The sequence below is a fragment of the Homalodisca vitripennis genome, chromosome 5 (assembly GCF_021130785.1).
Source record: "Homalodisca vitripennis isolate AUS2020 chromosome 5, UT_GWSS_2.1, whole genome shotgun sequence".
NCBI lineage: Eukaryota > Metazoa > Arthropoda > Insecta > Hemiptera > Cicadellidae > Homalodisca > Homalodisca vitripennis.
In genome coordinates, this window is record NC_060211.1 from 57,397,633 (window position 1) to 57,413,101 (window position 15,469).

General features: G+C 33.7%; 1 protein-coding gene across 1 annotated transcript in view; it reads left to right on the plus strand.

Moving 5' to 3' along the window:
* Positions 1-15,469, plus strand: part of LOC124362252 (tudor domain-containing protein 3-like) — a 41,032-nt gene that overhangs the window by 15,114 nt on the left and 10,449 nt on the right. The window contains exon 6 of the mRNA XM_046816599.1: positions 8,450-8,680. Coding sequence (XP_046672555.1) covers positions 8,450-8,680 — 231 coding nt within the window. The remainder of the gene's footprint in view (positions 1-8,449; positions 8,681-15,469) is intronic.

Consider the following 15,469-nt stretch of genomic DNA (forward strand, 5'->3'; position numbering starts at 1 on the left):
AGACCTATTTCAGCCGTTTTGCAGTGTTTTACAAAAAAAAATTGTAAAGATTACAAATATTGAGATATTTTCTTAATTTTTTCATTGTTTTGCAGTAAAATAAATTCCCTTATAAAAAACTATAAAGCAAATTATATTTCTAAATGTAATTAACTTAAAAAAATTTAAAAAAGTAGACATTTTACTTACAGTTTTTATATTTTTCCAGTTTCACATGAAAAATAGTACTTTAAAAAAAATTATTTCACTATAACACATACTATCACTTGAAAGATGAATTAAAACTGAATACACACATAAAAAGTTTTGATTAATATTTAAAAAACAAAAAAATTAATGTTAATTATTTTAGAAAGTTACATTTTCACTTTTTTGTTTTATTTACACTATTTAGCTTCTTTATAAAGCTTATAATATTTTCCACTATGAAACCATTAAAAACTGTCTGAAACTACTTTCTACTTAAAAAAATAATGTACACTTTTGTACATAGGTATTATAGTTTTTAGGTATTATAGTAAAAAAGTAAAAGTAAAGAATGTCTTATTTTACCAGGCGAAGTTAGGGCTAAGAAGCCCTCTCTAACACTGAACCTGGAAATTATAGTTATAGGTATTATACTCAAATCATCTGATTCTAATACAGCAAGAACTGTATTCTCGCTAAGTGGAGATCGCAAGCGTTTCATTTTATTGAAGTTTACTTTTTATGTTAGTAAAACATTGTTATTAAACTATTTATCAACAAACAAACACTGTGGAAGCAGCAACACAAACAACCAAACACAGAGGTTGGACGTGAACTATCAGCTGACACAACTTTGTCGGATGCAACAACCACGGCCATTACTATCATGGCTAAACACCTGACTAACCTTACGATATTACTATTATTATTATTTTTTTTATGTAGATTGGTTCATTCTGATTGTTTGTATACCAACAAATTAATAACAAGTTAAAAAATGATTGCGGTATGACTTTTACTCCGAACGTCCGTATATACGGACGTTGGCATTTCTCGGTAGTTTCTCAAACGTCCGTATATACAGACGTTGGCACTAAAAGGGTTAATATTAATATGTTGGCCTTTTTCTTCACACACACACACATATATATATACACAATTTAATGTAAATAAAAGTCGTTTGACAGGTATTTGGTCTTCCGATCATATGTTAGTTTGCTTATTTAAACGCATATGTGACAGATACGGCCAAATACAAAATAATTGAATCGGAAAAAGTAAGCGCTCTGTGGTGTAACGGTAGCACATTCAAATTCAAATTCAAATTCAAATCTTTATTATTGTCATTAGGCTATATTACAAGCAATAGACATTGTCATACTAATACTAAATATACTATGCAGTATACAAATTGTCATAACTACAATAATGATAAAAATCTTCAATAGAATATGGTGCAGTCCTCACCAAAAAACTTGTAATTATTGTTTTGAATACATTAATACATAATTTTTTTACATATTCAGGTAAACTATTATACAATTTAATTTGCATATATTTATGACTGTTTATCACTTTTTGGAGTCTGGTACTTGGTAAATTTAAGATTATCACAGTTCCTAGTAATAGTGGCTATGATACACATTGCGTTCAACAAAATCAGATAAATGTTTTTTAACATATAATAAATTACACAATATATACAAGCTAGGTACAGTTAAAATCTTAAAACTAATAAAATATGGCTTACAACTTTCTATCTGACTTATACCAGCCATAACTCGAATTGCCCTTTTTTGGCATAAAAATACATCGTTAGCTCCAGGACTATTTCCCCATAGCCAATATGCCATAGTTCAAGTGACAATTAAAAAAATGCAAAATAGGCCATACGCAAACAATCAGAATCAACATTATACTTAAGCTTAAACAATAAGTATAACACTCTAGATGTTTAGTAATTAGCTGCTCAGTATGATAATGCCAACTAAGTTTTGAGTCTAGATGAATACCGAGCAACTTGACATGCTGATTGACTAACTCTCCATCTACTTTCCTTAATGTAAAGATGATTTGTTCTGACTTATCATCATTAAGTATTAACTCATTTGCTGAGAACCAGTCACCAGCCCTTTCCACTAATAGAGCAGATTCACGTTTCACATAATCCAGAGAGTAACCCTTAACCAGTGCTGATGTATCATCTGCAAAGAGGACAGACTGATGGGGAGGTTGGATGGAAGATCATTAATCATAATGACAAATAGGAGTGGCCCCAAAACAGACCCTTGGGGAACACCTCTAACCCACTTCCCGCATACGAGGACACACTGATCCCCCATTACAACCACCTGTTTTCTGTTCACAAGGTACGAACGTATAAGGTTTAATTCTTTGCCCATTACACCATACTTAGAGAGCTTTTTTAAGCAGTATTTTGTGCGATATAATATCAAAAGCTTTTCTCAAATCTAACAGAGTCAAAGCCAAAGAAAGAAATTTTTTTTCAAATGCCTTGAGAACTTCAGTAACAACCTTTTCAACTGCATCAATGGTAGACTTACCAGCTAAAAAACCAAATTGTGCATTCGTAAAGTAATTATTTTGTACAAAAAAAAAAAAGAATATAGTCGTCTTTTGATAAAGTGCTCAATAATTTTAGAAAAGATTGGTACCAGAGCAATTGGTCTAAAATTAGCAAGTTCATCTACATTCTTCTTCTTTTTGAACTGGGATAACTTTAGTAACTTTTAAACTTTCAGGAAATATTCCTTGATCTAAAATTTTATTTATTAAATATGTAAACAGGAGATACAATTGCTGGCATTATACACTTTATCATCTTGTTTGAGAGGCCATAGTAGTCCTGACTAATAGAAACCTTTTCAAGTTAGAAGTTAATATGCAACACCTCTGCCTCTGACGCTGGATCCCAGGCCTGTCTAGCCATCTGGATTAGATTTTATTTCGTTGACATTATTCATATAGTCAATATGACTATGCTTCACAGAATTGCCACTACTGTTTGGACCATCCTTAGCAACAGATTCACCTACACTAACAAAGTAGTCATTAAACGTATCTGTTGAAATTGAAGAAGGTTGCTGTTTCTTTACACCAACTTCGTCTTTAATTACCTTCCAAGCAGTTTGACACTTGTTTGTTGCATTATTGATCAGGTTTTCATTATACTTATACTTAGCCCTCCTGATAAGATTTCTATATAAGTTGCCCTACAATTTAAATAACAATTTTTGTCTCTAGTATCCTTAGTATACTTATACCTATTGTACAAATTTATCATAGTATTCCTAACCCTATTTAGTTCAGGTTGTAAACATTTATTATTTGTTTTCTTGCTTCTACCATTAATTAAATTTACTTTTTATTTTTTAAAGGACAATAAATATTAATGTTAGTACATACAACATCCATAAAATGATCAAAGGCAGCACCAGCATCTTCAACCTCAAACAATCTGAGCCAGTTCAGATTATTTAAACTACTGACAAATTGATCAATATTGCCTTTTCCCATTAGCCTAAAGCGAATTATTTTTGGGACATGTTCAGGCTGTTTTACAACTATGGCAATCTGTATTTAACCAGATAAAAATCATGGTCAGATACTTTAAAGCAGCCTATGTTGGACTGTAATCTAATATTAGTTGCCAGATTGTCAAGGCAGTAGTTACCCCTAGTAGGAGTAAAATTTGTTAAGTGGAGGTCAAAAGACTTAAGCAAGTTGTTAAGCATTCTACTCTCCTTTGAATCACTTAATGTACATACATTAAAATCAGACCCTAAAATTACTTTAAACATGGTCAGAATTATCCAGAACTTTACTTAAAAAATTTTCAAGTACCTCTAAAAACATTGATAATTTAGAACTTTGGTGTTCTGTACAGTGATATTAAAATTACTGGTTCTTTACTTTCTAATTTTACGGTAGCAACTTCGAAAACACCAGGTTTACAAAACTCATCAACATTCAATTCCGCAACACAAATGTCTTCCTTAACCAGCACGGCAGCACCACCATAGTGTTTGTTGAGGTCGGCAGTAGGTAGCAGCCCACTTGTAGCCTTGAGGGACGTACAGGGGTACCTCGTGTGGAGATAGCCAGTGCTCATTGACAAGGGCAACATCAAAGTCATGTTCATGTAGAAGGAGAGTAAAGTCTTCAAGCTTGTTGCGAATAGATTGCAAGTTAATATGCACAAACCTTAAACCCAGCATTAGGAACATTTATAATGTTCGCTGGGTTTCACCCCGCAAGTGACAGATCCGGGTTCAAATTATATATATATATATATATATTTAGTAGTTTGAACTCATTTCACAATGAGTTCATCTATTTTATTTGTTTTCTATTTGTTTGCTTCTAGTACAGTGTTAGAACATTGTGTAATCCTTTAATTATTTGATCGGTATATGTATGATATTAAAAAATGTTTCATTTTATAGATACAATTTTATACAAAATGTATTTTCAATAATTTGATAAAAGTGCAATAGTATTTTAAACTATAATTTGAACTTGCCACTTTCTAAAAATATATTTAGTTATAAAATACAATTTCAGATTATTATAATATTTTTTTCTAGCATTGCAAAATAAAAAAAATTAAACAACATTACTTATTTATGTATTATTACATTTTTTATATATAAGTGAATGTTATTGTATGTACATGGATTTTGTTTTACCTTTATCTTAGATAGTATAATCAGTGTCATTATTGAAAACTAAACGAGTGTTGCTTCAAAGCTTTATGATAGCTAAAATATATCAAGCATTTTAAAAATCATTGGTTTTTTTTATTAAGAGTAAAACATTTTACTTAGTTTGTATATCCTGAATTCTGTTATAAAAAATTGTTTAGTATTTTTTTTTATAGACATTACATTTTAATGTTTTATTTATTTATAATTTTATGGCCTACATTGGACCACTGTAGTCACTTTATATTTTTTCTAGTCTTTCTTCTTTTATCCACCCAATATTTCTTCATCCTTTCCGAGCGTAATTTCCTTTCCTCCTCCGGAACCACTCTTCCTATTCGTTGTTTGTTTCTTTTCAGCTGTAGTGTAGAGTGTTTGTCATTTAATATCTTTAATGTGTTTGTCTTGTGTTTTAAATTCTCTACTGTAATTTGTAACTCTCTCATATCTTCCCTTAATTCTGTGATCCATTTAATGTCACTTTTACTATACCACAGTTTTTCTACTATTTTCCTGCTAATTCTATTTTCAGGTGTTCTCAACAAATGCCCCAGGAATGATATTCATTTCTTTTTTAATTATACTTGTAATAGGTTCTATATTTTTGTAGACTGTTTCATTGGAAGCTAGTCTCCAAACTCCGTCTACTTGATAGTTTTTTGTTTAAGCAAGTTCTGACTATTCTTCTCTCCATCTTAAGAACCTTATCTATTGCAATAGTATTTGTTGTTTTAAATATTGTTTCACTTGCGTATGTAATTTGTGGCAGAGCAACTGTTTTGTAGTGTCTTAATTTTGTATTTATTGAAAGACATCTTTTATTATACGTATTCTTAGAAGCATGTTTAATCTTAGTTAGTTTGTCTATTTTACTTTGCCAAGATGGTTTTTTCATTCAGGTTATAAGTGATTACTTCTCCTAAGTATTTAAATTTCTGCACAATTTTTATATTGTGGTTGTCCAACCTTATTTTATTTGCAAGTGGAGGCTGCGTTAATAAAACTTCTGTTTTTTCAAACGATATCTTTAAACCAATTTTTCTGAGCTATATCTTGTAAAGATTTTATTTGCTGTTTTGTTTCCTGAATGTCATTGGCCAAAAGAGCTAAGTCATCAGCAAACCCCAAACAGTTCAGATTAATGTTGTCCCTTTGATATCCAATCTTTGTTTTTTTGGTTATTTCTTTCCCATTCCCTCATGACGTACTCTAATGCACAGTTAAAAAGAAGCGGTGATAATCCACCACCTTGTCTTAAGCCAGTCTTTATCTGAAATGGTTCTGAAAGTTCTCCTCTAAACTTTATTTTAGACTTTGTACTAGTTAATGTTAGTTCTATTAATTTAATTAATTTGGGGTGAAGTCCAAAATGTCTCAGTATTTTTAATAGTGATATTCTATGAATGGAATCATAGGTTTTCTTGAAATCAACAAATGTTATCGAGAGTTGTTTATTTTGTTTTTTTATAATATGCCATAATTAACTTTAGTGTAATTATTTGCTCTGTACAACTTCTCCAAGGCCTGAATCCTCCTTGGTATTCTCCAAGTTCTTGATCTAGTTGGTCCTTAATCCTGTTGTAGAGAATCTTTGAAAAAATCTTATAAGTACAATCGAGGAGTGATATACCTCTGTAGTTATCCGGATTACATCTGTCACCTTTCTTGTGCAAAGGATGAATTATAGCTATAGTCCATTGATCGGGAAATTTCTCAGTAATCCAAATTTTCTGTAGTATCATATGAAGAGAGATATGACTAGATACTCCAGCATACTTCCACACCTCTGCAAACATTTGGTCTTTACCACCTGCTTTGTAGTTCTTCAATTCTTTAAGTACAGTTTCAACTTCTTTTACTGTAGGGGGGTTAATATTTACAGGTTTGGTTTTTATTGGAGTATTAGTGTTGATTTCCAAAATTTCCTCCGGTTCCTCACAATTCAGGAGTTCCTTAAATGCTTCTGCCATTATTTCAGCATTCTCCTTATTGTTATGTGCAGTTTTTTCCATTTTTGTTTTTCAACAATAATGTCGGAGGGCTGTACTTTTGTAATTGTGTATGAAAGGCTTTGTAATAGTCTCTAGAGTTGGTTTTATAGTAATTCTTCTCTATAGAGTTAATTAACTGTGTTTCATATTGTCTCTTACATTTTCTAATAATTTTGGAGAATAGTTTCCTTGTGTTCTTGAGGTTATTGGCATTTTCTTCGGTTTTATGAGATTGAAATTACAACCAAGCTTGATGCCTTCTTTCATGGACTTCGTCACAGTCGTGATTCCACCAAGCATGTTTTTTCCTTGGATTTAGTGATGCCAAATTTGTTGCGTGTTCTTTGAGAATTTGTTTTTATTTCCTCCAAATTTTCAGTCAACTTCATACCTTCTGTAACTTTTCTATATTGTTCATTTTGAATTAGTTGATGAGGGTCAAATGTTCTTTTCTTCTTCACATCTGTTTGTTGTCTCTTTCTTCTTAGTGGAGTCAACTTGATATTAATTTTTATTAAGTAATGGTCCGAACCTGTATCAGTTCCTCTCAGCACTTCGACATTGTAGATCTCCTTGTGGAAGAATTTATCCATGCATACGTGGTCTAATTGCTATTCCCCCTTTATCCAGTCTGGATGTTTCCATGTCTTAAGTTTGTTTGGCTTTCTCTTAAAGTATGTTGATTTAGAGATAAATCCATGAGTTCTGCAGATTTCTATTAATCTTTGTCCGTTTCTATTTGTATGTTAATGGGCAGCCCATTTTCCAAATACATCTCGATATTTCTTTTCTTGTCCTAACTGGGCATTAAAATCCCCTATTAAAATCTTTACATGCTTCTTATCAATCTGACTTATAGTTTTGATCCAGGAGGGTCCCAGAAATCCTCCACCTCTTGCATAGTCCTTGTCAAACGGTTTTTCTCATTAGTGGGGGCGTGGGCATTTATTATTGTATATATTTTTGTGGCAGTCTTCAGGTTTAAAGTTGCAATTCTAGGTGATATAGCCTTAAAATCAATTACAGAATCTATTATCTTCAAATTCACTATAAATCCTGTACCAAATTGTGGGTTTAATGTTAATTAATGTTAATTTTAATGTTATAACATGTTTTATTCACCCATACAAATTATTTCTTGTATTATAATCATATACTACAATTAACCCTGATTACGAAAATATATAACATTATGAGGTTTGGGTTTGATTTGTGTATTCTGTAAGGGAATTGGTGAACCTGTGCAAGAAGATCAAAAGCAGCCTGCCATTTGGTAATTTTTGGGTACTGCGTATAATATTAACAGATTGTCAGAAAGTGATATAATAAAAATATTTAAAAAAAGAAACCGGCATCTCCATCAAAGCAAAGAAACCCATCATAATGTGATATGTGTCTCATAGAAGGGTGGTTGCAACAGTGTAGCTTTGATATTTTGTGTGTTTTTAGCTGGCAGAACCCTCTTTTCCTTCTATTATGCATGTATTAAAATTCTTTACTCATATCATGATTAGTGTATATGTACAATAAACATCTAAATCTGACTGAAGCTTCACACATTTGTTTTATACTCTTTAAGTATGATATTGTGTAACCAAAGCTTACAACCTCTTCACAACCAGAGCGGTTTTTTGTTTTATATGTTGATTTACGGATGATGTGTGATTGATTAATCATTTCATTATAGAATTATGGTTTATATCTCTCAACCTTTTAAAAAAATATATCATTTGTAGATTTGTAATAAGCCCCAATTTGTTTGACCAGTCACTAGGTGAGAATGTGGCTAAGGAGAATGCAGAGTTTGAAGCACAGAGGCAGGGAGCTATTGCCGAGGCCGCTCGAGGAGGAGCACGCAAGGTGTTTGGTGGCGGCAACAAACCCATCGTGGACCGCAATGTGCGCACCATTATGGACATGGGCTTCACACAGGAGCAGGCGGAACAGGCTCTCAAGCAGACCAGGAACAATGTTGACAAGGCACTTCATAGTTTGCAGGTATGAGTTACTTGTGTGGTATAGTTATATGAATCACTAATTTTTTACATAAATTAGAAGGCTATAAAATCAGTCCATAAAAGAGTAGTTAAAACTACAACGTAAACCATCATAATGAAGATAAAAGGAGACAAATTCACAGTTTTCTGACGTGTTGCTATCGGACATCCTAGGTAGCATAGATTTTTTTGTGATATCAGTTGTGTTTTGATTGAATCTATTGGGCATATATACCGGTACGTTGTAGAAACTGAACTGGGTACCAACAAGTGACATTCCTTTCATCTGGGATAGTAATAGATTCAAGATTCAAGATTCAAGATTTATTTCTGTCATTAAACTTTAACAAGCAATAGACAATGTCAATATAGTAATTCAGTACAGTATCAATGTACCTAGAACACAAATTAATATAGTTGCATAACAATGCCTACATGTCATAACTATTTACATAAATGGTTGATTTGTCGGAAAGTTAAAACAACATTTACAATAAAAAACATCTAACTGGTTTAAAACACTAAAATATAGATCAGGCATACATGAAAACCATTTACAGTACAATAAAATAGACATTTTTAAACAACACATCAATAAAACAAAGGTAGCCTACAGAACAAAATGGGCTAGCCCGAACTAAAAGCAGTAATGAATTCCCTAGATGGTAACTCAAAAAATTCCTTAATATCATAAAATGGCCTAACACTAGGAAATTGTACACGGAAAAGACCGAAATTTGCAAAGGCTTACTTGATGAACACAAGGTGGTAACTTATTGAACATCCTAAGACTGACACTATCAAGCCAATTTTTTTGTTAGACTTAGCCTACAGAAGGGTTCTTGCAACTGATAGTCATTTCTGGTGTTATGTTGGTGGTTATCACAGATCAGCTTAAAACTATCAAAATTTTCCTTAACTTTACTAAGACATACATATATATATATATATATATATATATATACATTTACTACAGTTAAAATTCCCTCAGCAATAAAAAAAAGGTTTTACAATGAGCATTTAATGATGCCCTTCTCATAATTCTGATTGCTTTTTTTTGTAGTAACAATACACTTTTTAGATGGTGACTTCCACCCCAAACACTTATCCCATACAACAGAATGCTATGGAAAAAAGCAAAATAAGCATTTTTTAATAGTGGCTCTGGTAACTTATTTCTTAAGTTTCTTAATAAGTAGATTACTCTATTTAGTCTAGCACAAACCTTTTTGGATGTGTGCACTCCAGTTTAGACAAGGGTCGAGTACAAAGCCAAGGAGATTTACATTACTGTAATTTTCGTGACTGACATGGGCTCTGCTTAGAGTAAAAACTAAGTGTTGTGTTTTAGTTTGGTTCAAAGATAGGCCATTCGCTTTAAACCAATGTATGCTTTCTTCAAGAGCGTTTGACATAAATAGGCTAAGATTGTTTAGATCCTTATTTGGCATACTATTGTACAGTGTAGTATCGTCAGCAAAAAAACTACAGAATTACAGCTTAAACTAGATGGTAAATCGTTTATCAGGATTAAAAACAGAAAAGGGCCTAGGACCGATCCCTGTGGCACGCCACTTACAACCTTCGCAATATCAGAGAGTGAATTTTGAGTATTTACTCTTTGTGTTCGGTTTGCCAAATATGATTCAAACAGTTTGAGCTCCACACCTCTTACTCCATAAAAGTGTAATTTTGAAAGAAGGATGTCGTGCGGCACACAGTCGAAAGCCTTAGAAAGATCGCAAAGGATGGTGTGTGTACTAGCATGATTTTTCAAAACTTGTAAGTACAGATCTTATAAGGCCCTCGACCGCGTTCAACCGTTGACCTACCTTGTCTAAAACCAAATTGGAATTTAGAAAAAGTGAATTTCTTTCAAAAAACTCACTTACCTGGTGTTTCATTGCTTTTTCAAGGATTTTTGAAAATATGGGGTACCATCGAGATGGGCCTATAGCTGCTAGCAGATGACTTGTCACCCTTCTTATATACGGGTACAACTCTAGATTGCTTGAGGGAGTTCTGGAAATGTGCCAGCTTTTAAACACTGGTTTATACAAACCGTTAAGGGGTAAACTATAACAGGTAGGACACTTTTTTACTAACACTACACTAATGTGATATATATCTCTACTGTGACTGCTCTTCATGCTATTTACAAATTCCACCACCTGCTCACCAAGACACTGTCTTCCACTGGAATTGATCCGTGGCATCTTGGGTACTGAAGAGGAAATCCATAGCTGTAGTAAGTGATTGTCCGACTTCCTTCGCAATATCAGCCACTGCAGAGATGAAGTACGCATTGAAGTCATCAGCAGAGAGAGAGTGAGTGTCTTTGTGGACAGTCTCTTTTCTTGAAGAATTTATTATTTCCCATGCCTTTTTTACTTTTGTTAGGCGCTGCTTTTATTGCTTCTGCATTTGCCTGTATCTCCGCTAGATGTAACGATTTTTTGTATTTTTTCCTAACTGCAGTATACTTATTTTTGGTTTCCTCCACAAGCAGGCGGTAACGGAGGGCCCCATTGTAGCTTATGAAACCAGCTTTCCACTTCTCTCTTCATTTTTTTGATGTTCGCTAGTATACCAATTTTTGAGATGTAAGGCTGATTTCTTCCTATTTATTTCTTTAATGGGGAAGCATTCATCCATTCCAAAAATAAAGATTTTTATGAATGAATCAAAGGGACAAAGGTGGGTTTTCGACTATTCTATTCCAATCTATCCCACTGAGGAAATCCATAAATTTGCTGATATGTCCTTGAGTAAAGCTGCGGGATTTAATTTTGTCAGGACCATTTTTATCCTCTTCTAAACAGTTTGGCTTACACAAGATCCTAGCTGCCAACGCTAAGTGATCTGAGATAGGTTCCTTAACCTCAACAGACACATATTCCCTAGGAAGGTTTGTAATAAACATTATCCAAGCATGCAGACCCTCTGGTAGGCGTATTGTTTCCAAAATAACAATTTACGCTTCGTAACATGTTTTGAAGCTTTAATGTTGCCGTGTCGTTTACATTTAGGACATTAATATTTATGTCACCACAAATTAAGATAGGCCACTTCTTGTTTGACATACTTAATATCAACTGTTCAATCGAGTCTAAAAAAAACTTCAAGGTCACCATTTGGTAGGCGGTATACTGATACAAGTCTTACCCTGCAACTGTTGAAACACAAAGTCACAGCCACCACTTCACAATGACTTTCCACACAGAATTTTTCTACGTTTATCATCTGGAAATCAACGCCATGTTTAATGTAGATTGCAACCCCTCCTCTCAACTTGTTGCTTCTACAATATGCTGCCGCTTGAAAATAACCTCTCAGCTGTGCATAGGCTATGTTCTCAGAGGAACACCAGTGCTCACATACACAGATAGCGATATAGTTTTCATTTTCAAGGATATGTTCTAATTCAGCCAATTTATCAGCCAGTGACTGTGTATTAATTACATATATGTCATATTTTAATGTCTGGCCACTAATACTAGGCTTATCTACAGATAACGTCACTTTTGGACCTAAGTTCCGCTTTGCATGCAGATGTCCTGTGAGTTTAAAAGCTCTGGTGTACTATTTAAATTATTCTTTTTAATTTTGTGTTTATAAACAGCAATGTAAAAATTTTTTAGGCCAGAACTTAGGATTGTAAATGTCTTCAAATAGGTCTACAGGTATGCCTATTTTAAAAGATGAGTATTCGTCAGGATACTTAGACTGTAATTTTTCAACTACTAGTTTGCCTCTATCTTACCTTGCATAAAAGATTTTACACTTTCACAACTTATTTTTGGAGCCATGCGAGAGACAAACAAAAACTTTTTTCTGTCAGATGAGGTTAGGTTGTCATCAACATCTGACTGACCAATAATAAAATTTTCCCTCTTCTTCCTGGGAAATTGTGTTAAAGAAGGCCTATGTCTAGTTTCTACATTTAAGCTATTTTTTTGCTCTTGATACCCGATTTCGTCTCGTTTGAGCTCGTGACTTCACCAACTGGAAAGGAGGTTTACCCATAGATTCTTCATTGTCTTCGTCCACAAGAGTAGGCATAATTAATTTAGCATCGAATCTTGCCCTAGGCTTACCAGTGTTTAAGTTTGCATCTGGTAAATGGCTTGCATTATAATCAATGCACTTACTAACCTGCTCGACTTTTTGAGGATCCACTGATTTCACTTTCAGAGCATCTGCATATGATTTAAAGTCTTTATCATACCGATTTTGTATCATGTCACTGATAACCTTTGCTTGGGCAATTAAGAGCTGATTTTAAGTTAACATTTTCGCCTTGAAGACTGACAAACTGTAAACTCAAGTTTTTATAGTTTTCTAAAAGGTTAAAAAATTTGATCAGTAAGTAATTTTAAGTGTTCTGGATTTGTAAGTCCATTGTCATCATTTGCTATTTTCTCATTCACACTACAGCACAAACTTACTTCAGCCGGTAGACGACATCTGTCACATATGTACAAAATTTTTACCCTTGAGGGTTTTAATTAGTTCATACTCTTCATTCGATATATTTATGCAAGTAATATGATGCCAAGAATCACAGTTTCCAGCACATAAAAGCGCTTTGCTATTCTTGGCAACATTTTTATTACACGAACCACACTTTGACTGTTTACTATGTGCCGCTATCTTGATGTGATTTTACATCACAAACACAAATGTTGGGTATAGGAATAACTTAATATACAAATCTAGTTTACAGAGTTCCGAAGTATAATAGCAAGTGTGGAACTGAAGGTGATGTACCTTCCTCTCAACTTCTAACATTAGTCTCTCCTTCCCATGTGCAAGTATGTTTAGTAAGTCCAAGAGATGGTACTAATATAAAACATAGTTTGATTTTAGTAAATATCATTATACACACTAAAGAAATATTAGTCAAATTTAAGCGGCCTACACACGTTCAAATCGGCTTGTCAATTCGATGTGAACAAGCCGAACTGACAAGCCGAATTGACTGTGTGTATGCAAAAGTTTGTTCAAACGATGTGAGCTCAAGCCAGAAATTTGAACTGATGGCATGATGGAAATTCATCATTTTGGCTTGACATATCGGCTTGACGGCAAGCCGAACTGATCGTGTGTATGGGAGCGTCAGTTCAGTTCCTCAAATCAACTGTCTGCGCATGCGCACCAGTGACAGGCGTCTGTTTAGCAACTGTCCCGCGTGTTTGCTGCTGTGTCCGTAGTCAGTGAAATTTATAGCCCTTTTCCAAGTGACAACAGACTTTGAAAAAGTAGTTTTTTTTATTTACATTACACTGTGTTGTCAGTGCAATGAGTTCTTGGAGTAAGGATTTCCTTCTTCAGTTCATAGAGTTGTTTAGGGGAGAAGAATGTCTGTGGAAAATAACCTCTAAAGATTATCACAACAATGTGAAACGTGAGGCAGCTTATACAATGCTCGTACAAAAAGTTAAAGAGATCGATCCTCTTGCCAACAAAACTCTAGTGACAAAGAAGATAAATAGTTTGAGAACAGCATTTCGTAAAGAGCTGCGTAAAACAGGAAGTTTGGTTAGTGGAATGAGTGCAGACGACATGTATGTACCTAAACTATGGTACTTTGACCAGTTGTTATTCCTGACGGATCAAGAGGTACCAATGATGTCCAAATCTTCGTTATCAGCAGCTACTGATGTGGTAAGCCCTAATTGTAATAAATTAAATGTATTCAAAAAGTACTTTCATTATTCATAAGTGGCTTGATGGAGCTGGTTCCTAAATGTGTGAAGAATTTAGAACAAAATATTTTAAGTATTCATTAGTAAAGCTTTATTATTGTACAATTGTTAACAGAATAACCAACTCAATCATCAGTGGTATATTATACACGTAATAAGGCTTGTAAGGCGTAATGTTACTACCTTAGAGAGTTATTACACATATTTGTCCTGCCATGGAACCTTTCCATTCCCATTGAAATACTCTACAAATTTGTCCCTTGTGTCCTTTCCAGCTTTTCCTTTTGTTCCTTTTCGATTCCTTTGTAGTTTCCTTCTCGTTTCTATACGTAGTCCATTAATTATTTCTCCGTTGCTCTCTTCGTCAAAACATTCCGATGGGGTGTACTTATTTGGTGAAGTCTCTCGCATAAAATTGTGTAGAGCGCAGCATGCAAGCACGACATCTGTGATTCGATCAAGACGCAGGTTAATAGGCTTTTGGAAAACTCCAAACCTAGCCACTAAAATTCCAAACACATTTTTGACGATTCATCTTGCACGTGAGAACCTGTAGTTGCAGATTCGTCGCTCATGGTTTAGAACGCTGGCATTAAATGGCTTCATTAGGTCATCTCTCAGTTCAAAAGCTTCGTCTGCTATGAATTCGTTATGGCAGTAGTGTGCCGTCGACCATTGTTGGTTTGGGCACTGACAGTGTTTTCTCCAACATTTTCTCATTTATGTCACAACATGCTAAAACTCCTCCATATGAAACACGTCCATTGACACCAAAACTGAAATATATCAGTCTGTAGTTGTAGTCTGCAATAGCCAAGAGGACTTAGAATAGAATAGAATAGCTTTATTTCTCTCAAAACATCACTAATTACATTTTGTGAATATGTAAAATAAATGAACTTAAAATATAACACAAATATTTTCTAAGTTATGTGAAGAGAGAGCCCTCACATGGGCTAAGCCTGTGTGTGAGGGCTGAGTTGAAATCAATAAACAATAAATATATAAAATACAAATAAACAAAAGTTACTGAAATTGAATACAAAATAAATTAAAATTAATAATTCATTACTATAGATTAG